The sequence below is a fragment of the Oncorhynchus masou genome, chromosome 9 (assembly GCF_036934945.1).
Source record: "Oncorhynchus masou masou isolate Uvic2021 chromosome 9, UVic_Omas_1.1, whole genome shotgun sequence".
Classification (NCBI taxonomy): Eukaryota; Metazoa; Chordata; class Actinopteri; order Salmoniformes; family Salmonidae; genus Oncorhynchus; species Oncorhynchus masou.
In genome coordinates, this window is record NC_088220.1 from 4,600,700 (window position 1) to 4,626,179 (window position 25,480).

The 25,480-nt window shown below is 48.0% G+C and overlaps 1 protein-coding gene across 2 annotated transcripts in view; it reads left to right on the top strand.

Annotated features, from left to right (window-relative positions):
• LOC135545441 (PDZ and LIM domain protein 7-like) overlaps positions 1–25,480 on the top strand; it is a 105,304-nt gene that overhangs the window by 45,306 nt on the left and 34,518 nt on the right. For both annotated transcript variants that reach the window (XM_064973057.1, XM_064973058.1), the window contains exons 4-5: positions 8,020–8,047; positions 11,453–11,637. In XM_064973057.1, coding sequence (XP_064829129.1) covers positions 8,020–8,047; positions 11,453–11,637 — 213 coding nt within the window. The remainder of the gene's footprint in view (positions 1–8,019; positions 8,048–11,452; positions 11,638–25,480) is intronic.

The following is a 25,480-nucleotide window of genomic DNA, read 5'->3' on the forward strand; positions in this document are numbered from 1 at the left end:
CAGAAGAGTGGAGGCTGTTATAGCAGCAATGTTCCAACATCTAGTGGAAAGCCTTCCCAGAAGAGTGGAGGCTGTTATAGCAGCAAAGGGGGGACCAACTCCATATTCATGCCCATGATTGTGGAATGAGTTGTTCCACGAGCAGGTGTCCACATATTTATTGGCCATAGAGAACTTTGAAGTGAGGTAGAAGAACATAGTGGGGTGTGCTTTTGTAGTCCACTATAATAGGGAATAGGGTGCCATTTTGGACTCAACCAGTAGAAAGTGCACAGCCTAGTGAAGGAACTTGCTTTACCCAGAAATCTATCACTGATCATCTAGAGAAACACAATAGGGCTCTATTCAACTGTTCTACTGTGTGTGTGTGTGTGTGTGTGTGTGTGTGTGTGGTGTGTGTGAGATGACGTATGTGACCTTGAAAAGAAAAGAATGCAGAGAGAGAAATATCTCTGATCACTGACTGGTGTTTGGCAGTCGCACAGTTGTGCATCCCAAATGGTAACCTATTCCCTACATAGTGATCTACAATTTGTATGGCCAATTTGCTGCATATTTTCACATGCAAATTCGTTTTGTGGAACGTCCTGGGAAACTTATGGCGAATATTTTGCTGCAAATACAATCAGGTTTTCGGTTACTGTGTGGTAGCAACATCGTAATGTTGTCTCTACATGAACCAAATCTCACAACTTAAAATGAACTTAATGTAGTAAACTTTATAGAGCGCAGGCTACTGAGACAGCCAGTGATTTGGGCATGAGGTGTGAATGAGCAAGGTGCATATACCTAGTCAGCTGTCCAACTGAAATGTGTCTTCTGCATTTAACCCCTCTGAATCAGAGAAGTACGGGGGGCTGCCTTAATCTACGTCTTCGGGGTCAGGGGTTAACTGTTTTACTCAGGGGCAGAACAACAGATTTTTATCTTGTCAGCTCGGGGATTCGATCCAGCAACCTTTCGGTTAACTGGTCCAACGCTCTAATCACTAGGCTACCTGCCGCCTCTACACTCTAACCACTAGGCGACTTGCCACTTCCCCCCTCTAACCACTAGGCTACCTGCCACCTCTACGCTCTAACCACTAGGCTACCTGCCACCTCTACTCTCTAACCACTAGGCTACCTGCCACCTCCACACTCTAACCACTAGGCTACCTGCCACCTCTACACTCTCACCACTAGGCTACCTGCCACCTCTACTCTCTAACCATTAGGCTACCCTGCCCCCTCTACACTCTAACCACTAGGCTACCTGCCACCTCTACACTCTCACCACTAGGCTACCTGCCACCTCTACACTCTCACCACTAGGCTACCTGCCGTCTCTACGCTCTAACCACTAGGCTACCTGCCGTCTCTACGCTCTAACCACTAGGCTACCTGCCGTCTCTACACTCTAACCACTAGGCTACCTGCCACCCCTACGCTCTAACCACTAGGCTACCTGCCACCTCTACGCTCTAACCACTAGGCCACCCTGCCACCTCTACTCTCTAACCACTAGGCTCCCTGCCACCTCTACACTCTAACCACTAGGCTACCTACAGGTGCATCAAAGCTGGGACCGAGAGACTGAAAAACAGCTTCTATCTCAAGGCCATCAGACTGTTAAACAGCCACCACTAACATTGAGTGGCTGCTGCCAACACACTGACACTGACTCAACTCCAGCCACTTTAATAATGGGAATTGATGGGAAATTATGTAAATATATCACTAGCCACTTTAAACAATGCTACCTTATATAATGTTACTTACCCTACATTATTCATCTCATATGCATACGTATATACTGTACTCTATATCATCGACTGCATCCTTATGTAATACATGTATCACTAGCCACTTTAACTATGCCACTTTGTTTACATACTCATCTCATATGTATATACTGTTCTCGATACCATCTACTGTATCTTGCCTATGCTGCTCTGTACCATCACTCATTCATATATCTTTATGTACATATTCTTTATCCCCTTACACTGTGTATAAGACAGCAGTTTTGGAATTGTTAGTTTGATTACTTGTTGGTTATTACTGCATTGTCGGAACTAGAAGCACAAGCATTTCTCTACACTCGCATTAACATCTGCTAACCATGTGTATGTGACAAATCAATTTGCTTTGATACACTCTCACCACTAGGCTACCTGCCACCTCTACACTCTAACCACTAGGCTACCAGCCACCTCTACACTCTCACCACTAGGCTACCTGCCACCTCTACACTCTAACCACTAGACTACCTGCCTCTCTCTACACTCTAACTAGGCTACCTGCCACCTCTACACTACCACTAGGCTAGACTACCTGCCTCTACACTCTAACCACTAGGCTACCTGCCACCTCTACACTCTAACCACTAGGCTACCTGGTTATAACCAGGGCCTGGTATACACTCTAACCACTAGGCTACCTGATAGTCTACACTCTGACCACTGGCTCTGACCAGCCTACACTCTGACCACTAGGCTACCTGCCGCCTGACTCTGACCAGCCTGACTCTGACCAGCCTGACTCTGACCAGCCTGACTCTGACCAGCCTGACTCTGACCAGCCTGACTATGACCAGCCTGACTATGACCAGCCTGACTCTGACCAGCCTGACTCTGACCAGCCTGACTATGACCAGCCTGACTATGACCAGCCTGACTCTGACCAGCCTGACTCTGACCAGCCTGACTCTGACCAGCCTGACTATGACCAGCCTGACTATGACCAGCCTGACTATGACCAGCCTGACTCTGACCAGCCTGACTACCTGACCAGCCTGACTATGACCAGCCTGACTATGACCAGCCTGACTCTGACCAGCCTGACTACCTGACCAGCCTGACTGCCATGACCAGCCTGACTCTGACCAGCCTAACCTCTAGGCTACCTGACTCTGACCAGCCTGACTACCTGACCAGCCTGACTCTGACCAGCCTGACTCTGACCAGCCTGACTCTGACCAGCCTGACTATGACCAGTCTGACTATAACCAGCCTGACTCTGACCAGCCTGACTATGACCAGCCTGACTCTGACCAGCCTGACTATGACCAGCCTGACTCTGACCAGCCTGACTCTGACCAGCCTGACTATGACCAGCCTGACTATGACCAGCCTGACTATGACCAGCCTGACTATCTGACCAGCCTGACTATGACCAGCCTGACTATGACCAGTCCCTGACCTCCGACTATGACCAGCCTGACTCTGACCAGCCTGACTCTGACCAGCCTGACTCTGACCAGCCTGACTCTGACCAGCCTGACTATGACCAGCCTGACTATGACCAGCCTGACTATGACCAGCCTGACTATGACCAGCCTGACTCTAACCAGTCCGACTATGACCAGCCTGACTATGACCAGCCTGACTATGACCAGCCTGACTATGACCAGCCTGACTCTGACCAGCCTGACTCTGACCAGCCTGACTATGACCAGCCTGAGTAGGCATCTGACCAGCCTGACTATGACCAGCCTGACTCTGACCAGCCTGACTCTGACCAGCCTGACTATGACCAGCCTGACTATGACCAGCCTGAGTCGGTCTAATGACCATTAGGCTGGTTTAATGTGATGCATCCACCCGCACTCGGCCCCGCCCCACCTGCTCAGCAAATCAGGAGCCACTACAGCGTTCCTTTTATTAAACGGTATGCGGTGAATAGAAAACAATGATGAGTAAATGCAGTTTAAGGATGTAGTACGCTAGTGTGGGTACGGCCAGTCACTTGAAGACTGTTGTTGAAGTACTTTAGTATTAATCTCCACTAAACTTGACATTTTGTTTCTTAGAGCTCTGACATACTTGTATCAGCCTCTACCATTCTCTACCGCTGTCTCTTGTTAACTCTCTTCTCCCTCCTGTTTCCTATCTGATACAGACTTGTTGGACTTGTAGAATGGATTGGTTTCCTATCAGCATGCTGCCAGGCCTGAGTGTGATAATGTGTGGTATGCAGAATCACAGGAAGGAAGTATGATAGAGACGGAGGGAGAGAGCCCCCGGTCCAACATTTTCCAGTTTTCATGTTAAAACCGAAGGGTCCATGCAGATTGTCTGTGTAGCATTTTGTTAGCTATTTAGCAGTCTTATGGTTTGGGGAGAGAAGCTGTTCGGGAGCCTGTTGGTGCCAGACTTGTTGCTTCGCTGTGCGGGATGCCCGAGAGAACAGTATGACTATGGTGGCTGGAGTCTTTTGAACTATTTTCCCGGGCTTTCCTTCCACACCGCCTGATATAGAGCCGTATGACTTTAAATATGAGATCAAATAAATGATCATGTGTAGTGCAAAGATGACACACCGTCGCGGGTGATCAGGCCTGCCGTTGTCGTGTCGTCAGCAAGCTTGATGATGGTGTCTTGCGTGACCTGAGAGTACAGGAAGGGACTAAGCACACACCCCTGAGAGCCCCCTGTGTTGAAGGGCAGCATGGCGGATGTGATTGTTGCTTACCCTCCCCAGTGGGGGCGGCTCGTCAGGAAGTCCAGGATCCAGTTCCAGAGGGAGGTGTTAAATCCCAGGGTCCTTAGCGGTGAGCTTTGACGAGCTGTGGCAACTATGGTGTTGAACGCCGAGCTGTAGTCAATGAACACCATTCTCACATACGGTGCATTCGGAAAGTATTCAGACCCCTTGACTTTCTCCACATTTTGTTACATTAGTCTTATTCTAAAGTGGATTAAATTGTTTTTTCCTCTCATCAATCTACACACAATACCTCATAATGACAAAGGAAAAACTGAAATATCACATTTATATAAGTATTGAGACCCTTTACTCAGTACTTTGTTGAAGCACCTTTGGCAGCGATTACAGCCTCGAGTCTTCTTGAGTATGACGCTACATGCTTGGCACACCTGTATTTGGGGAGTTTCTCCCATTCTTCTCTGCAGATCCTCTCAAGCTCTGTCAGGTTGGATGGGGAGCGTTGCTGCAGAGCTATTTTCAGGTCTCTCTCGAGACATGTTCGATCGGGTTCAAGTCCCAGCTCTGGCTGGGCCACTCAAGGACATTGAGACTTGTCCCAATGCCACTCCCACCTCTGAGGCCCTATGTACCTCGTTGTCTTGGCTGTGTGCTTAGGGTCGTTGTCCTGTTGGAAGGTGAACCTTCCCCCCCCCCAGTCTGAGGTCCTAAGCGCTCTGGAGCAGGTTCTCATCAAGGATCTCTCTGTACTTTGCTTCGTTCAACTTTTCCTCAATTCTGACTAGTCTCCCAGTCCTGCTGCTGAAAAACATTCCCACAGCATGATGCTGCCACCACCATGCTTCACCATAGGGATGGTGCCAGGTTTCCTCCAGATGTGGCACTTGGCATTTGGGCCAAAGAGTTTATTCTTGGTGTCATCAGACCAGAGAATCTTGTTTCTCATGGTCAGAGTCCTTTAGGTGCCTTTTGGCAAACTCCAAGTGGGCTGTCATGTGCCTTTTACTGAGAAGTGGCTTCTGTCTGGCCACTACCATAAAGGCCTGATTGGTGGAGTGCTGCAGAGATGGTTGTCTTTCTGGAAGGTTCTCCCATCTCCACAGAGGAACTCTGGAGCTCTGTCGGTGACCATCGGGTTCTTAGTCACCTCCGTGACCAAGTCCCTTCTCCCCCAATTGCTCAGTTTGGCCGAGCAATCTTCTATGAAGAGTCTTGGTTGTTCCAAACTTCCATTTCAGAATGATGGAGGTACACAGGGCCTCAGTGTTAAGTAATAATGAGGTACACAGGGCCTCAGTGTTAAGTACTAATGAGGTACCTGGGGCCTCAGGGCCTCAGTAAAATGTTGGGGCCTCTGAAGTAATAATGAGGTACCTGGGGCCCTGAAGTAATAATGGGCCTCTGAAGTAATCTGCCTCTGTAGTAATAATGAGGTACCTGGGGCTCTGTTGAAGTAATAATGAGGTACCTGGGGCCTTGAAGTAATAATGAGGTACCTGGGGCCTCTGTGTTGAAGTAGAAGTAATAATGAGGTACCTGGGGCCTCTGTTGAAGTAATAATGAGGTACCTGGGGCCTCTGTTGAAGTAATAATGAGGTACCTGGGGCCTCTGTTGAAGTAATAATGAGGTACCTGGGGCCTCTGTTGAAGTAATAATGAGGTACCTGGGGCCTCTGTTGAAGTAATAATGAGGTACCTGGGGCCTCTGTTGAAGTAATAATGAGGTACCTGGGGCCTCTGTTGAAGTAATAATGAGGTACCTGGGGCCTACCTGTTGAAGTAATAATGAGGTACCTGGGGCCTCTGTTGAAGTAATAATGAGGTACCTGGGGCCTCTGTTGAAGTAATAATGAGGTACCTGGGGCCTCTGTTGAAGTAATAATGAGGTACCTGGGGCCTCTGTTGAAGTAATAATGAGGTACCTGGGGCCTCTGTTGTAGTAATAATGAGGTACCTGGGGCCTCTGTTGAAGTAATAATGAGGTACCTGGGGCTCTGTTGAAGTAATAATGAGGTACCTGGGGCCTTGTGAAGTAATAATGAGGTACCTGGGGCCTCTGTTGAAGTAATAATGAGGTACCTGGGGCCTCTGTTGAAGTAATAATGAGGTACCTGGGGCCTCTGAAGTAATAATGAGTAATAATGAGGTACCTGGGGCCTCTGTTGAAGTAATAATGAGGTACCTGGGGCCTCTGTTGAAGTAATAATGAGGTACCTGAGGGGGCCTCTGTTGAAGTAATAATGAGGTACCTGGGGCCTCTGTTGAAGTAATAATGAGGTACCTGGGGCCTCTGTTGAAGTAATAATGAGGTACCTGGGGCCTCTGTTGAAGTAATAATGAGGTACCTGGGGCCTCTGTTGAAGTAATAATGAGGTACCTGGGGCCTCTGTTGTAGTAATAATGAGGTACCTGGGGCCTCTGTTAATGAGGTACCTGGGGCCTCTGTTGAAGTAATAATGAGGTACCTGGGGCCTCTGTTGAAGTAATAATGAGGTACCTGGGGCCTTGAAGTAATAATGAGGTACCTGGGGCCTCTGTTGAAGTAATACTGTTGGTAACTAAGCGTATTTGATAACATTTACTCTGCATCAAGCGGCTTCTTCAAAACTAACCATGTTATAATAAAAACAAACTATACACCACACACTGACTGTCTGGTTTATACTGTACATACACCACACATAAACTACACACTGACCTTTATTTTTCTTGTAGTGTTGTCTACAGGCACTCAATCGAGATTTCCTGAATATTATAGAAGATGATTAATAAACATGGACAATTCACAGCCGCCTGGGCTTCGTAGCAATATCAGAAGCAATAGATATGAAATAGTCGAGTGGGTTTAAAAGCTCAGAGAGTGAGGTGTGTGTGGGGGGGGGGGGTGGACTGCTGGTGCCTGTAGATAACTCTACAAGAAACATACAAGGTCAGTCTCTAACTATCCTCTTGTACCTGTTGCGCACAGCGGATGTTTTATTACGTGTCTTGTTAATTTGTTTGCACTGATGAAAGCATAAGGCAGAAACGTATTGCTGTTTGAGTTCATTGTATTAGCCTGACTTTCACTGGTTGTATTCTGTTGAACATGGATGAACTCAGTGTTATTTGGTGCATCTCTGCCTCCTTGAGTAATTCTTCTTCGTGGGTTTTGAGTATGTAGTTTTGGAACTCATACATATGTTTTCTCTCCCGGACGCCTTTCATTCTAGCCTGATGTGCTAACCCTCATACTGGCTTTCCACCTGTCTGACAAAACGGCACATTTTAGAGTGGCCTTTTCTTGTCCCCCAGCACAAGGTGCATCTGTGTAATGATCACGCTGTTTAATCAGCTTCTTGATATGCCACAGGTGGATGGATTATCTTGGTAAAGGAGAAATGCTCACTAACAGGGATGGTAAAACAATTTGTTCACAACATTTGAAAGAAATAATATGGAACATTTCTGTTATTTTCTTTCAGCTCATGAAACCTGCCACCAACACTTTTTAAATGTTGCGGTTTTATATTTTTTGTTCAGTATAAATTAATGTTTTATAGGATCTACTACTGTGACTTTCTAACACTTATTTTCCAACATTTTCTTTCAGAGCTTTCCATGCTGGTGGCGATCAGAAGGTAAGAGTGTCTGTATAGTGCACTACTCTATCAGGCCTGCATCCCAAACGCCACCCCTATTCCCTGTATAGTGCACTACTCTATCAGGGTCTGCATCCCAAACACCACCCCCTTATTGCCCTCTATCAGGGTCTGCATCCCAAACACCACCCTTATTCCCTGTATAGTGCACTACTCTATCAGGCCTGCATCTCAAACACCACCCTTATTCCCTGTATAGTGCACTACTCTATCAGGGTCTGCATCCCAAACACCACCCTTATTCCCTGTATAGTGCACTACTCTATCAGGCATGCATCCTAAACACCACCCTTATTCCCTGTATAGTGCACTACTCTGTCAGGTCTGCATCCCAAACACCACCCTTATTCCCTGTATAGTGCACTACTCTATCAGGTATGCATCCTAAACACCACCCTTATTCCCTGTATAGTGCACTACTCTGTCAGGTCTGCATCCCAAATTTAATGTCTGTGTTGTCTTAACCTCACACCTCCTGAAACATTGTGATGCTTCTGCAATGAGAATCAACAGATCCCTGTCTTCACTAGGCAGTAAAGAAACTGTCCTGCCAGGTCTTCACTAGGCAGTAAAGAAACTGTCCTGCCAGGTCTTCACTAGGCAGTAAAGAAACTGTCCTGTCTGGTCTTCACTAGGCAGTAAAGAAACAGTCCTGCCAGGTCTTCACTAGGCAGTAAAGAAACTGTCCTGCCAGGTCTTCACTAGGCAGTAAAGAAACTGTCCTGCCAGGTCTTCACTAGGCAGTAAAGAAACAGTCCTGCCAGGTCTTCACTAGGCAGTAAAGAAACAGTCCTGCCAGGTCTTCACTAGGCAGTAAAGAAACTGTCCTGTCTGGTCTTCACTAGGCAGTAAAGAAACTGTCCTGCCAGGTCTTCACTAGGCAGTAAAGAAACAGTCCTGTCTGGTCTTCACTAGGCAGTAAAGAAACAGTCCTGCCAGGTCTACACTAGGCAGTAAAGAAACAGTCCTGCCAGGTCTTCACTAGGCAGTAAAGAAACAGTCCTGCCAGGTCTTCACTAGGCAGTAAAGAAACTGTCCTGTCTGGTCTTCACTAGGCAGTAAAGAAACTGTCCTGCCAGGTCTTCACTAGGCAGTAAAGAAACTGTCCTGCCAGGTCTTCACTAGGCAGTAAAGAAACTGTCCTGCCAGGTCTTCACTAGGCAGTAAAGAAACTGTCCTGCCAGGTCTTCACTAGGCAGTAAAGAAACTGTCCTGCCAGGTCTTCACTAGGCAGTAAAGAAACAGTCCTGCCAGGTCTTCACTAGGCAGTAAAGAAACAGTCCTGCCAGGTCTTCACTAGGCAGTAAAGAAACAGTCCTGTCTGGTCTTCACTAGGCAGTAAAGAAACAGTCCTGCCAGGTCTTCACTAGGCAGTAAAGAAACTGTCCTGCCAGGTCTTCACTAGGCAGTAAAGAAACTGTCCTGCCAGGTCTTCACTAGGCAGTAAAGAAACTGTCCTGCCAGGTCTTCACTAGGCAGTAAAGAAACTGTCCTGCCAGGTCTTCACTAGGCAGTAAAGAAACTGTCCTGCCAGGTCTTCACTAGGCAGTAAAGAAACTGTCCTGCCAGGTCTTCACTAGGCAGTAAAGAAACTGTCCTGTCTGGTCTACACTAGGCAGTAAAGAAACAGTCCTGTCTGGTCTTCACTAGGCAGTAAAGAAACTGTCCTGCCAGGTCTTCACTAGGCAGTAAAGAAACTGTCCTGCCAGGTCTTCACTAGGCAGTAAAGAAACTGTCCTGTCTGGTCCATAGTCCATTATGATATATTATCCTGTCTATGACAGTGCTTAGAAAGTTGCCCCCTTCAGGCTGTTAATATTACATTGTGGTGTCAGATGAGAGGGAATCACTTTGTTTGTCTTCTAATGGCCTCCCTTAACGACATACCACCATCTCCTCCTCCTACCACCACCTCCTACCTCCTACCTCCTACCTCCTCCTCCTACCTCCTCTTCCTCCTCCACCATCTCCTCCTCCTACCTCCACCATCTCCTCCTCTTCCTCCTCCACCATCTCCTCCTCCTACCTCCACCATCTCCTACCTCCTCCTCCTCCTACCATCTCCTCCTCCTACACCATCTCCTCCATCTCCTCCTCCTACCATCTCCTCCTCCACCACCTCCACCACCACCACAGTTAAATGAACTCCATCATAGTGATTCAATCCCCAATCAGGCTGTCTGCTGGCTCGTAGCACACATTGCCTAAGCAGCAGACAGGAGTTTGATGTATTGAATGAAATGATTATATTATTAGTTAAACAGATGTGTGTGTGTGTGTGGCCCTAAAGAGCTTTGCACAATCCCAGACTCAAGAATATGTCAAAGGCAACATAAACTTTCATTTCGACCCAATTTATTCATTATCGTGCAAAGTTCATAGTTCGAGCCCTAGTATATAAATGCCTGTATTATTTGAATTGAGGACCGTACAAGTAAACGTGGGTGTCCTAGTCTCTCTGACACTAATGAGACATCCCAGCAGAAGAAAACACTGTACAACTCAAAACGTTCAGTGAACATTTTGTTATCTATTTAAGTGTGTTAAGTGTCATAGCCAAGCTGACAGAGGAAGATCCTAGCCAAGCTGACAGAGGAAGAGGAAGTGCACTACTCTTGGGTAGTCAATGGGTCAGAAGTAGTGCACTACTCTGGGTAGTCAATGGGTCAGAAGTAGTGCACTACTCTGGGTAGTCAATGGGTCAGAAGTAGTGCACTACTCTGGGTAGTCAATGAGTCAGAAGTAGTGCACTACTCTGGGTAGTCAATGAGTCAGAAGTAGTGCACTACTATGGGTAGTCAATGGGCCAGAAGTAGTGCACTACTCTGGGTAGTCAATGAGTCAGAAGTAGTGCACTACTCTGGGTAGTCAATGAGTCAGAAGTAGTGCACTACTCTGGGTAGTCTGGAAGTAGTCAATGAGTCAGAAGTAGTGCACTACTATGGGTAGTCAATGAGTCAGAAGTAGTGCACTACTCTGGGTAGTCAATGAGTCAGAAGTAGTGCACTACTCTGGGTAGTCAATGGGCCAGAAGTAGTTGGGAAGTGTCCCAGTTGGATGTGTTGAGCGCTCTCCTCCCTCCACGGAGAGAGACACGGAGCTGGCCTTGGCAAGGCCTCGTTCTTGCAACACAGACTGTAATTATGATGTAATGAGCCCTGTTTAGGCTAACTTCTCTTAACGACATACCTCCTCCTCAACCGAGCTGGTTTCCAAGCAGCAGATATGGGAGTGTGTGTGTGTGTGTGTGTGTAGTATAGTACACACGTATGCTTATCTAGGGACCGCACAATTAATGCACAAATGCACATGTGTGTTTGTCTTAACTGCATGTTATTTGCTGTGTTTTTTCCCCCTGTCTCCCCCCTCTCTCACACCCTGTAGGATTCACTCGCCCCCACCTCGGTTCAGCCCAAATACTCCTTCGCCCCCAGCACCGCTATCAACAAGATGGCGCGACCATTCACGCCAGGCGGCGGTAACACGGTCATTAAACCAGTGACATACGCCCCTAAAGTAAACACCCCGGCCTCAGCGCCCCCCGCCAACATGCTACAGCCACACAACGGGTAGGTACACAAACAAACAAACAAACACAACCAAACATGCAAACACGACTCCTCCTCTGAGAGAGAGGACAGACGACTCCTCCTCTGAGAGGACAGACCAAACACGACTCCTCCTCTGAGAGGACAGACCAAACACGACTCCTTCTCTGAGAGGACAGACCAAACACGACTCCTCCTCTGAGAGGACAGACCAAACACGACTCCTCCTCTGAGAGGACAGACCAAACTGAGAGGACAGACCAAACACGACTCCTCCTCTGAGAGGACAGACCAAACGACTCCTTCTCTGAGAGGACAGACCAAACTCCTCCTCTGAGAGGACAGACCAAACACGACTCCTCGAGAGGACAGACCAAACACGACTCCTCGTCTGAGAGGACAGACCAAACACGACTCCTCCTCTGAGAGGACAGACCAAACACGACTCCTCCTCTGAGAGGACAGACCAAACTGAGAGGACAGACCAAACTCCTCCACTGAGAGGACAGACCAAACAGACTCCTCCTCTGAGAGGACAGACCAAACACGACTCCTCCACTGAGAGGACAGACCAAACACGACTCCTCCTCTGAGAAAGGACAGACCAAACACGACTCCTCCTCTGAGAGGACAGACCAAACAGACTCCTCCTCTGAGAGAGAGAGAAAGGACAGACCAAACACGACTCCTCCTCTGAGAGGACAGACCAAATGTTTTCACAGGATTTGAGTTAAACAAGTCATTCAGGTAACTCTCTCAGGTAACTCTCTGGGGAGTATAAATTGCTGACTGCACAAGAGGGATGGTTAAGTTGTCGTATGAATCAGAAGATGTATTTTCCTGGTCTGTTGGGACCAGACTGTTGAGTAGAATACAGGAAATAAAATGGATTTCCATCAGCCGAATGCTTCAACTATGTCTTATTGGCTAGAGAGAGAGAGAACATTCCCTTTGTCTTATTGGCTAGAGAGAGAGAGAACATTCACTTTGTCTTATTGGCTAGAGAGAGAGAGAACATTCACTTTGTCTTATTGGCTAGAGAGAGAGAACATTCTCTTTGTCTTATTGGCTAGAGAGAGAGAGAACATTCTCTTTGTCTTATTGGCTAGAGAGAGAGACAACATTATCTTTGTCTTACTGGCTAGAGAGAGAGACAACATTATCTTTGTCTTACTGGCTAGAGAGAGAGACAACATTATCTTTGTCTTATTGGCTAGAGAGAGAGAACATTCTCTTTGTCTTATTGGCTAGAGAGAGACAACATTATCTTTGTCTTATTGGCTAGAGAGAGAGAACATTCTCTTTGTCTTATTGGCTAGAGAGAGAGACAACATTATCTTTGTCTTATTGGCTAGAGAGAGAGAACATTCTCTTTGTCTTATTGGCTAGAGAGAGAGAACATTCTCTTTGTCTTATTGGCTAGAGAGAGAACATTCTCGTTGTCTTATTGGCTAGAGAGAGAACATTCTCGTTGCCTTATTGGCTAGAGAGAGAGAACATTCTCTTTGTCTTATTGGCTAGAGAGAGAGAGAGAACATTCTCGTTGTCTTATTGGCTAGAGAGAGAACATTCTCTTTGCCTTATTGGCTAGAGAGAGAGAACATTCTCTTTGTCTTATTGGCTAGAGAGAGAGAGAGAACATTCTCGTTGTCTTATTGGCTAGAGAGAGAACATTCTCTTTGCCTTATTGGCTAGAGAGAGAGAGAACATTCTCTTTGCCTTATTGGCTAGAGAGAGAGACAACATTCTCTTTGTCTTATTGGCTAGAGAGAGAGACAACATTATCTTTGTCTTATTGGCTAGAGAGAGAGAACATTCTCTTTGTCTTATTGGCTAGAGAGAGAGAACATTCTCTTTGTCTTATTGGCTAGAGAGAGAACATTCTCGTTGTCTTATTGGCTAGAGAGAGAACATTCTCGTTGCCTTATTGGCTAGAGAGAGAGAGAACATTCTCTTTGCCTTATTGGCTAGAGAGAGAACATTCTCTTTGTCTTATTGGCTAGAGAGAGAGAACATTCTCTTTGCCAGTATCCCATTGACTGTTCTGAGGGAAAAAGAGGTGGGTGCGTTTGCAACTCAATATTAGGAAGGTGTCCTTAATGTTTTGTACACTCAGTATATAGCTCTGGTCAAAGGTCGTGCCCTACTTACAAAGTACAGGGGGCCTTAAACTACACAGAGTGGTCTGACCAGCTGTTACTGTTCCAGATGGGGGGAGGGGGGGCTTAAACTACACAGGGTGGTCTGACCAGGTGTTACTGTTCCAGATGGGGGGAGGGGGGCTTAAACTACACAGGGTGGTCTGACCAGGTGTTACTGTTCCAGATGGGGGGAGGGGGGCTTAAACTACACAGGGTGGTCTGACCAGGTGTTACTGTTCCAGATGGGGGGGGGGGGGGCCTTAAACTACACAGGGTGGTCTGACCAGGTGTTACTGTTCCAGATGGGGGGTTGGGGAATGTCCAGGTTACTTTATACAAGGGTGGTCTGAAGGTGTTACTGTTCCAGATGGGGGGGGGAGTCGGTACCCTTTGGGACATCCAGAGTCCTCTGATCAGGAGGGAGTCTGATAGGACATCCAGAGTCCTCTGATCAGGAGGGAGTCTGTAGGACATCCAGGGAGTCTGTTGGACTCTGATCAGGAGGGAGTCTGTAGGACATCCAGAGTCCTCTGATCAGAGGAGGAGGGAGTCTGTAGGACATCCAGAGTCCTCTGATCAGGAGGGAGTCTGTAGGACATCCAGAGTCCTCTGATCAGGAGGGAGTCTGTAGGACATCCAGAGTCCTCTGATCAGGAGGGAGTCTGTAGGACATCCAGAGTCCTCTGATCAGGAGGGAGTCTGTAGGACATCCAGAGTCCTCTGATCAGGAGGGAGTCTGTAGGACATCCAGAGTCCTCTGATCAGGAGGGAGGAGTCTGTAGGACATCCAGAGTCCTCTGATCAGGAGGGAGTCTGTAGGACATCTGATCAGAGTCCTCTGATCAGGAGGAGTCTGTAGGACATCCAGAGTCCTCTGATCAGGAGGGAGTCTGTAGGACATCCAGAGTCCTCTGATCAGGAGGGAGTCTGTAGGACATCCAGAGTCCTCTGATCAGGAGGGAGTCTGTAGGACATCCAGAGTCCTCTGATCAGGAGGAGTCTGTAGGGACATCCAGAGTCCTCTGATCAGGAGGGAGTCTGTAGGACATCCAGAGTCCTCTGATCAGGAGGGAGTCTGTAGGACATCCGGAGTCCTCTGATCAGGAGGGAGTCTGTAGGACATCCAGAGTCCTCTGATCAGGAGGGAGTCTGTAGGACATCCAGAGTCCTCTGATCAGGAGGGAGTCTGTAGGACATCCAGAGTCCTCTGATCAGGAGGGAGTCTGTAGGACATCCAGAGTCCTCTGATCAGGAGGGAGTCTGTAGGACATCCAGAGTCCTCTGATCAGGAGGGAGTCTGTAGGACATCCAGAGTCCTCTGATCAGGAGGGAGTCGGTAGGACATCCAGAGTCCTCTGATCAGGAGGGAGTCTGTAGGACATCCAGAGTCCTCTGATCAGGAGGGAGTCTGTAGGGCATCCAGAGTCCTCTGATCAGGAGGGAGTCAGAGTCCTCTGGTAGGACATCCAGAGTCCTCTGATCAGGAGGGAGTCTGTAGGGCATCCAGAGTCCTCTGATCAGGAGGGAGTCTGTAGGACATCCAGAGTCCTCTGATCAGGAGGGAGTCTGTAGGACATCCAGAGTCCTCTGATCAGGAGGGAGTCTGTAGGACATCCAGAGTCCTCTGATCGGAGAGTCTGTAGGACATCCAGAGTCCTCTGATCAGGATTTCTAGATAACCTGGCAGTTTGGGGAAAGTCTGAAGGACAGTCCAGGAGTCCTCTGATCAGGAGGGAGTCTTGTTCCATGCCTGATACTTGGTTCAGGGTCCAGAGTTTGATCAGGAGGGTTGGGGAAGGGATAGGATGGGTTAAGCTCTGACTTTGGAAGGTCTAGATGTTGTCTGTGGCTGTATTCAGCCGTGCTCAGGATCCCTCCGTTTAGAATCTGCTCTGATCAGTGGCTTTACTCTGGTGGTGACATCCAGAGTCCTCTGCTGAGCTGTCAGTGGCTTTACTGTGGTGGTGCTGAGTCACACGGACCTCAACCCCTGGCCTGTATAGCGCTCCATTCTTCCACGGTCTGAAATCCACGTCCATAGATAGAGAGAGATAAAGGTTAGAAACACCAGCAAGTTGTTATGAACAGTTGAGGCCACGTCTGTATTCTGTGTCTCAAGCACAGCATTACTGATAAAGAGAAAATGAGTGAAAAAGCTCGAACTTCAACCAGTGTTTTTTACAAGACCATATGAATCTCATCTATGAAGAGTCATACAATTGTTGTAAACAGTTGTAAACAGTTTTAAAGATGCAGTATAAAGTTGTTTTTGAAAAGTTTTTAAATTACACACTTAAAGTACTTGAAGTTTAAAGGAGCAGTCTGTCCTCCAGCCGTCTGTCCTCCAGCCGTCTGTCCTCCAGCCCTCTGTCCTCCAGCCGTCTGTCCTCCAGCCGCCTGTCCTCCAGCCGCCTGTCCTCCAGCCGCCTGTCCTCCAGCCGCCTGTCCTCCAGCCGCCTGTCCTCCAGCCGCCCTGATCCTCCAGTATGTTTTGTGGATTAGGTTCCCCTCCACATTATTCAGCAGGATACTAAACTGCCACTCCTTCACACAGCTGTTTTCTTCATGACAGAGGATAACTCCTACTGTTCCTGTTCAGAACGAATCTGACGTGCTACAAGGCAGGGTTATTTGGGATACCATTTGGGTGTTAAAATAACACTATTTTATCCATCAGCTTGTTGACCAATCAAGCACCTGAATATGACTGAATGTCACATTTTTATAATTGAACACGTTCATAAATGTGTTTTTTTTTCACAGTTATTACATATTTATTACACCATCACTCATATGTAATATCTAACAGCGATTCACCAGTTCGTTATGATGCTGGTCATGTTTTGTCTTACGTACATGAAGTTTAAACGAGTCAGACTCTGGGACGGTGTTGGTCAGGAAAAAGATCGCTGATGGATGCAGACAATGTTTTCCCCCAAAACATATCAAAATGATATCTGTGATATCTGATCCAGTAGCTATAACTATCTAGCTAGACGTTGTCCTCTAAAATACCTCTAATTTATAAGACAGTTTTTGTATTTGGTTGGTAATGGTCACATTAACTTTAGCTTCATGCAACAAGGCTAGGTAACTGGCTAGCTTGTTTACTTCAGTAATCTAGCTGGCCAGTTAAATTCATGAACAAGTGGCTGCCTAGCTAATACTTAGTCATTGCTAAGAATATTGAAAATGATTGCAGTTTCTGGTCATTGTTTTAAGGCTGGTTGCATTGCTTCCAGACAGGTACCAAGCTAAAGATAGCTAGCTGACGCGTTCAAAGTTTTTTTTAATTTGACATTTTGTTTGACGTGTAAATATGCAAACAGCGTTCTACAGGGTTATGATGCTGGTCAATTCCATTTCAACACAGCGTTCTATAGGGTTCAGACTCAATTCCATTTCAAACAGCGTTCTATGGATGCAGACAATTCCATTTCAAAACATTCATAGGGTTCTGTGATATCTTTCAACACAGCTATCTGTAGGGTTGTCGTCTAAAATAGCTCTAATTTATAAGACAGTTTCTGTATTTGGTTGGTAATTCCATTTCAACACAGCGTTCTGCTAGGTAACTGGCTAATTCCATTTCAACACAGCGTTATCTAGCTGGCCAGTTCAATTCCATTTCAACACAGCGCCTTCTAATAGGGTTAGTCATTCCATTTCAAAAATTGCAGTTTCTGGTAGGGTTAAGGCTCAATTCCATTTCAACACAGGTACCTCTATAGGGTTCGCTCAATTCCATTTGACTTTTCTATAGGGTTGTAATTCCATTTCAACACAGCGTTCTATAGGGTTCGGCTCAATTCCATTTCAACACAGCGTTCTATAGGGTTCGGCTCAATTCCATTTCAACACAGCGTTCTATAGGGTTCGGCTCAATTCCATTTCAACACAGCGTTCTATAGGGTTCGGCTCAATTCCATTTCAACACAGCGTTCTATAGGGTTCGGCTCAATTCCATTTCAACACAGCGTTCTATAGGGTTCGGCTCAATTCCATTTCAACACAGCGTTCTATACGGTTCGGCTGAATTCCATTTCCATTCAGGAAGTAAACGGAAATTCCAACTGTTTCTCATCGAGAAGCTTTGAGGAAAATTGGAATTGGCAGTTTACTTCCTGAGTTGAAATGGAATATATCCCAATCCTTCTGGCAGATTTTTACTTCTTCAGAAGACCAGGTTGATTTTGAGGACTTTCCACTACACAGTAGTAATCTAGTTTATGGGCGTAATAGATTGTTTGTGTGACGAGGCATGTTGTACACTAGCAGGTCTGGTGTATTTGCACAGAGCTGTCATGATGTCATCAGTCCAATCACACACCATTTATTACGACATTGTTATAGAACGCAAGGGACATCATTTAGCTTTCTGGTCGGCCGTAAATAACTTTACTTTCTGCGTAGATATTGGAATTGTACACCATTTGATGGATTTAAATATACAGGTCAGATAATTGTAAAAAAAGAAAAAAAGAAAGTGTTTTTAAACAAAGGAGAAATAAATAAATAGTTTTAGAATTTAGGCAAACACTCAATGCAGACATCAACTTGAACCGGATCTGTTCGGAATCAGGGAGAGGGAGACGGGGACACGTTCCAGATGTGTCACACAGCCCCGTGCAGTGTGTGTCACTCTGACAGAACCCGTCAACAATGAAAACCTGTGTGTGTTTTCACCCCGCTGCACGATACTCTGCATCCCACAACGACTCTGTCTCCTCACTGTTGACTGTTCTCTGCAACTATTGTCGATTTGACAAATTCTAACAAAACTGTTGTTAAACTTGTTTTTCCCCCATCTTCTTTCTGTTCTCTCTTCTCCTTTTCTCCTCCTTCTCTTCTTCTCCTTCTCTCTCCCTTTTTTCTCCTTCTCTCCTTCTCTCCTTCTCCTTCTCCTCCTCTTCTGTCCTTCTCCTCCTCTCTCCTTCTCCTCCTCTCTCCTTCTCTTCTCCTCTCTCCTTCTCTTCTTCTCCTCCTCTCTTCTTCTCCTCCTCTCTTCTTCTCTTCTTCTCCTCCTCTCTCCTTCTCTCTTCTTCTCTCTTCTTCTCTTCTTCTCCTCTCCTCCTTCTCTTCTTCTCCTCTCTCTCCTCTCTTCTCCTTCTTCTCCTTCTCTCTCCTTCTCTTCCTCTCTTCTCTCTTCTTCTCCTTCTCTTCTTCTCCTTCTCTCTCCTTCTCCTTCTCTCTCTTCCTTCTCTCTTCTTCTCCTCCTCTTCTTCTCCTCCTCTCTCCTCCTTTCTCTCTCCTTCTCCATCTCTCTTCTTCTCCTTCTCCTTCTCTTCTCTCTCCTCTCTTCTTCTCCTCCTCTTCTTCTCCTCTCTCTCCTTCTCTTCTTCTCCTCCTCTCTCCTTCTCTTCTTCTCCTCTCTTCTTCTCCTCCTCTTCTTCTCCTCCTCTCTCCTCCTTCTCTCTCCTTCTCCATCTCTCTTCTTCTCTTCTTCTCCTCCTTCTTCTCCTCCTCTTCTTCTCCTCCTCTCTCCTCCTTCTTCTCCTCTCTCTCCTTCTCCTTCTCTCTCCTTCTCCATCTCTCTTCTTCTCTTCTCTCCTCCTCCTCTTCTCCTCCTCTCTCCTTCTCTTCTTCTCCTCCTCTCTCCTTCTCTTCTTCTCTCCCTCCTCTTCTTCTCCTCCTCTCTCCTTCTCCTCCTCTCTCCTTCTCTTCTTCTCCTCCTCTCTCCTTCTCCTCCTCTCTCCTTCTCTTCCTTCACTCCGCAGATGGATGAGAAGTCAGTGAACTCTCTTTACTTCCTTTTTCTTTAATGTTAAATCATAGACTTCCTGTCAGTATCTGAGCTAGTGGTTAGTAATGATTAGTGAAGGTTTTTCTCTTAGCAGTAGTAACAGTAACAATGTTCAGCAGTCACATAGTTCAGCCATAACATAGTTCATTAATTCTTTATCTAACAGTATGTCTCTCATTCTCCTGTCATTTGTTGTTCCCTCTGTCTTCTACTACTCTCCTCTTCCTCCTGCCCTCCCTCCCTCCCATTCTCCTCCTCTCTCCCTCCCTCCCTCCCTCCCTCCCTCCCTCCCTCCCTCCCTCCTCCCTCCCTCCCTCCCTCCCTCCCTCCCTCCCTCCCTCCTTCCCTCCCTCCCTCCTCCCTCCCTCCCTCCTCCCTCTCCCCCTCCCTCTCCCCCCTCCCTCTCATCCTCCTGCACCCCCTCTTATTTTCTCTTCTCATCCTCTTCCTCTCCTCCTCTCCTGTCCTTCCTCCTCCTCTCTCATCTTCTCCTCTTCCTCCTGCCCTCTCTCCCTCTCCTCTTCCTCCTGCCCTCCCTCTTTCCACTCTCCTCCTCCCTCTCCTCTTCCTCCTGCCTCTTCTCCCTTATCTTCTTCATCCCTGCCCCATCTACTCCTCTTCCTCCTCCCCCCTGCAGAGATGATCAAGCTTTCTATGACCACCAGATTTACCAACACGAGAAGTAAGAGACAGATGCATTGTGGTCCAACCTATTGGGGGCGGCAGGGTAGCCTAGTGGTTAGAGCGTTGGACTAGTAACCTTCGAGTTCCCCCTGAGCTGACAAGGTACAAATCTGTCGTTCTCCCCTGAACAGGCAGTTAACCCACTGTTCCTAGGCTGTCATTGAAAATAAGAATGTGTTCTTAACTGACTCTGCCTGGTTAATTAAAGTTAAAATTAAAATAAATTAAATTTGACCCTGGTCATGTAGAGGGGAGCCATGTAGAGGGGACATATTCACGGTGTTAGAGGGGGACATGTTGACACGGTGTTAGAGGGGGACATGTTGACACGGTGTTAGAGGGGGACATGTTGACACGGTGTTAGAGGGGGACTCCGGTGTTAGAGGGGGACATGTTGACTCGGTGTTAGAGGGGGACATGTTGACACGGTGTTAGAGGGGACATGTTGACACGGTGTTAGAGGGGACATGTTGACACGGTGTTAGAGGGGACATGTTGACACGGTGTTAGAGGGGACATGTTCACGGTGTTAGAGGGGGACATGTTGACACGGTGTTAGAGGGGGACATGTTCACGGTGTTAGAGGGGACATCCTGACACGGTGTTAGAGGGGACATGTTCCGGTGTCTTATAGTAGTGTGTCAATATAGTATGGATGGAACGTTGAGCTTGTACTATGCATGGTCCGTTTAATGTTATATTAACATTGTGGTGACGTTGGGGTGTGTCAGTATCTGAGCTAGTGGTTAGTAATGATTAGTGAAGGTTTATTCTGTTGCAGTACTAACAGTAACAATGTTCAGCAGTCACATAGTTCATTAATTCTTTATCTAACAGTATGTTATGTTCGTTGTTCATTCTACTGTGCATGGTCCCTGTCATTGTTGTTCCCGGTTTGTTATCTGGAACGTCTTCTACTACATGGTCCCTCTTCGTTATATTAACATTGTGGTGACGCGTTGGGGTGTGTACTAGGCCGGTTTGTTATGTTAACGTTGTTCCTGAGCGTGTACTGTGCATGGTCCAACGTTATATTAACATTGTCCCTAGGCACGGTTTGTTATGTTAACGTTGTTGGAACGCTGAGCGTGTACTGTGCATGGTCCCTCAACGTTATATTCCCTCCCTCCCTCCCTCCGTGTACTGTGCATGGTCCCATATTAACATTTCCCTCCCTCCCTCGTTGGGGTGTGTACTAGGCACGGTTTGTTATGTTAACGTTGTTGGAACGTTGAGCGTGTACTGTGCATGGTCCGTTTAACGTTATATTAACATTGTGGTAACGTTGGGGTGTGTACTAGGCACGGTTTGTTATGTTAACGTTGTTGGAATGTTGAGCGTGTACTGTGCATGGTCCGTTCAACGTTATATTAACATTGTGGTAACGTTGGGGTGTGTACTAGGCACGGTTTGTTATGTTAACGTTGTTGGAACGTTGAGCGTGTACTGTGCATGGTCCGTTTAATGTTATATTAACATTGTGGTGACGTTGGGGTGTGTACTAGGCACGGTTTGTTATGTTAACGTTGTTGGAACGTTGAGCGTGTACTGTGCATGTTCCGTTCAACGTTATATTAACGTCATATTAACGTTGGGGTGTGTACTAGGCACGGTCTGCGGGTGGATGGCATCCCCATGTTCATCCCCAACGACCCCCCATGTTCATCCCCAACGACCGCAGCAAGAAGAGGCTGATCGAGGACACTCAGGACTGGCAGCCCCGCACAGGCACGACCCAGTCCCGCTCCTTCCGCATGCTGGCCCAGCGCACAGGCACGACCCAGTCCCGCTCCTTCCGCATGCTGGCCCAGCGCACAGGCACGACCCAGTCCCGCTCCTTCCGCATGCTGGCCCAGCGCACAGGCACGACCCAGTCCCGCTCCTTCCGCATGCTGGCCCAGCTCACAGGCACGACCCAGTCCCGCTCCTTCCGCATGCTGGCCCAGCTCACAGGCACGACCCAGTCCCGCTCCTTCCGCATGCTGGCCCAGCTCACAGGCACGACCCAGTCCCGCTCCTTCCGCATGCTGGCCCAGCTCACAGGCACGACCCAGTCCCGCTCCTTCCGCATGCTGGCCCAGCTCACAGGCACGACCCAGTCCCGCTCCTTCCGCATGCTGGCCCAGCTCACAGGCACGACCCAGTCCCGCTCCTTCCGCATGCTGGCCCAGCTCACAGGCACGACCCAGTCCCGCTCCTTCCGCATGCTGGCCCAGCTCACAGGCACGACCCAGTCCCGCTCCTTCCGCATGCTGGCCCAGCTCACAGGCACGACCCAGTCCCGCTCCTTCCGCATGCTGGCCCAGCTCACAGGCACGACCCAGTCCCGCTCCTTCCGCATGCTGGCCCAGCGCACAGGCACGACCAAAGTCCCGCTCCTTCCTCATGCTGGCCCAGCTCACAGGCACGACCCAGTCCCGCTCCTTCCGCATGCTGGCCCAGCTCACAGGCACCGACTACAGTGAGTCAGTGGTCGAGAGAGAGAAGACCCTCTTCAACATTAAAAATATCAACAAATTGGCGAGAGCACTAGAACAGTCTGCAGCACCCGGGCCTGACCTTACTGGACTTGGAAATCAAATGTCTCCTGTTTGCTGGTGATCTGGTGCTTCTGTCCCCAACCAAGGAGGGCCTACAGCAGCACCTAGATCTGCCCCCAACCAAGGAGGGTCTACAGCAGCACCTAGATCTGCCCCCAACCAAGGAGGGTCTACAGCAGCACCTAGATCCGCCCCCAACCAAGGAGGGTCTACAGCAGCACCTAGATCCGCCCCCAACCAAGGAGGGTCTACAGCAGCACCTAGATCTGCCCCCAACCAAGGAGTGTCTACAGCAGCACCTAGATCTGTCCCCAACCAAGGAGTGTCTACAGCAGCACCTAGATCTGTCCCCAACCAAGGAGTGTCTACAGTCTACAGCAGCACCTAGATCTGTCCCCAACCAAGGAGTGTCTACAGCAGCACCTAGATCTGTCCCCAACCAAGGACTGTCTACAGCAGCACCTAGATCTGTCCCCAACCAAGGAGGGTCTACAGCAGCACCTAGATCTGTCCCCAACCAAGGAGTGTCTACAGCAGCACCTAGATCTGTCCCTAACCAAGGAGTGTCTACAGCAGCACCTAGATCTGTCCCCAACCAAGGACTGTCTACAGCAGCACCTAGATCTGTCCCCAACCAAGGAGTGTCTACAGCAGCACCTAGATCTGTCCCCAACCAAGGAGGGTCTACAGCAGCACCTAGATCTGTCCCCAACCAAGGAGGGTCTACAGCAGCACCTAGATCTGTCCCCAACCAAGGAGGGTCTACAGCAGCACCTAGATCTGTCCCCAACCAAGGAGTGTCTACAGCAGCACCTAGATCTTTCCCCAACCAAGGAGGGTCTACAGCAGCACCTAGATCTGTCCCCAACCAAGGAGGGTCTACAGCAGCACCTAGATCTGTCCCCAACCAAGGACTGTCTACAGCAGCACCTAGATCTGTCCCCAACCAAGGAGTGTCTACAGCAGCACCTAGATCTGTCCCCAACCAAGGAGGGTCTACAGCAGCACCTAGATCTGTCCCCAACCAAGGAGGGTCTACAGCAGCACCTAGATCTGTCCCCAACCAAGGACTGTCTACAGCAGCACCTAGATCTGTCCCCAACCAAGGAGGGTCTACAGCAGCACCTAGATCTTCTGCACAGATTTTGTCAGACTTGTGCCCAGACAGTGAATCTCAGTAAGACAAAAATAGTTGTTTAAAAAAAATGTCCAGTAGCCAAGACAACAATTACAAATTTAAAAATAGACACTGGCTGCCCTAGAGCACATAAAGAATAACACCTACCTCAGCCTAAACATCACCACCACAGGTAACTTCCACAAGGATTTGAAGGATCTAAGAGACAAGGCACGAAGTGCCTTCTACACCATCAAAAGGAACCTAAAACTCTTCATCCCAATTAGGATCTGGCACAAAATACTTCAATCTGTTATTGAACCCATTGCCCAGAATGGTTGTGAGGTCTGGGGTCTACTAACCAACCAACATTCACAAAACCCACCACAAATCCCTCACCTACAGAGGGATATACATGGAGATGAATCTCCTCAGCCAGCTGGTGCTGGGGCTCTGTTCACAAACAGACCCCACAGAGCCCCAGGACAGAAAACACATTTAAACTAAACCATATTATGAGGAAGCAAAAAGATAACAATTTTACATACTGGAAAGGATCAACCAAAAAACTGAGCAAACTCGAATGCTATTTGGCCCTAAACAGAGAGTACACATTGGCAGAATACCTGACCACTGTGACTGACCCAAACTTGAGGAAAGCTTTGACTATGTACAGACTCAGTGAGCATAGCCTTGCTATTGAGAAAGGCTGCCGTAGGCAGACCTGACTCTCAAGAGAAGACAGGCTATGTGCTCACTGCCCACAAAATGAGGTGGAAACTGAGCTGCACTTCCTAACCTCCTGCCCAATGTATGACCATATTAGAGAGACATATTTCCCTCCGATAACACAGACCCACAAAGAATTAGAAAATGAATGAAACATGGATAAACTCCCATATCTGTTCGGCGAAATACTGCAATGTGCCGTCACTGCAGCAAGATGTGTGGCCTGTTGCCACGAGAAAAGGGCAACCAGTGGAGAACAAACAACATTGTAAATAGAAAATATATTTATCTTCCCTTCCACACTTCAACTACTTGAACATTGTTACAATACTGTACATAGACAATAATATACCATTTGACATTTCTCTATTCTTTAAAACATGTAAGTGTAGTTGAGAGAAAGGTGTCAGTGGTCCAAAGAGGACGAGAAGCCCAGGAGATAGGGAGAGAATGTTTACACGGGGCCCCAGATGGGACATGAGGCCCAGGAGAGAGGGAGAGAATGTTTACACAGGGCCCCAGATGGGACATGAGGCCCAGGAGAGAGGGAGAGAACGTTTACACGGGGCCCCAGATGGGACATGAGGCCCAGGAGAGAGGGAGAGAACGTTTACACGGGGCCCCAGATGGGACATGAGGCCCAGGAGAGAGGGAGAGAATGTTTACACAGGGCCCCAGATGGGACATGAGGCCCAGGAGAGAGGGAGAGAACGTTTACACGGGGCCCCAGATGGGACATGAGGCCCAGGATAGAGGGTATCTTAACATCGGGGCCCCAGATGGGACATGAGGCCCAGGAGAGAGGGTGTTTCCCACGGGGCCCCAGATGGGACATGAGGCCCAGGAGAGAGGGAGACAACGTTTCAAGAGGGCCAGATGGGACAAGAGGCCCAGGAGAGACAGCCTGTGT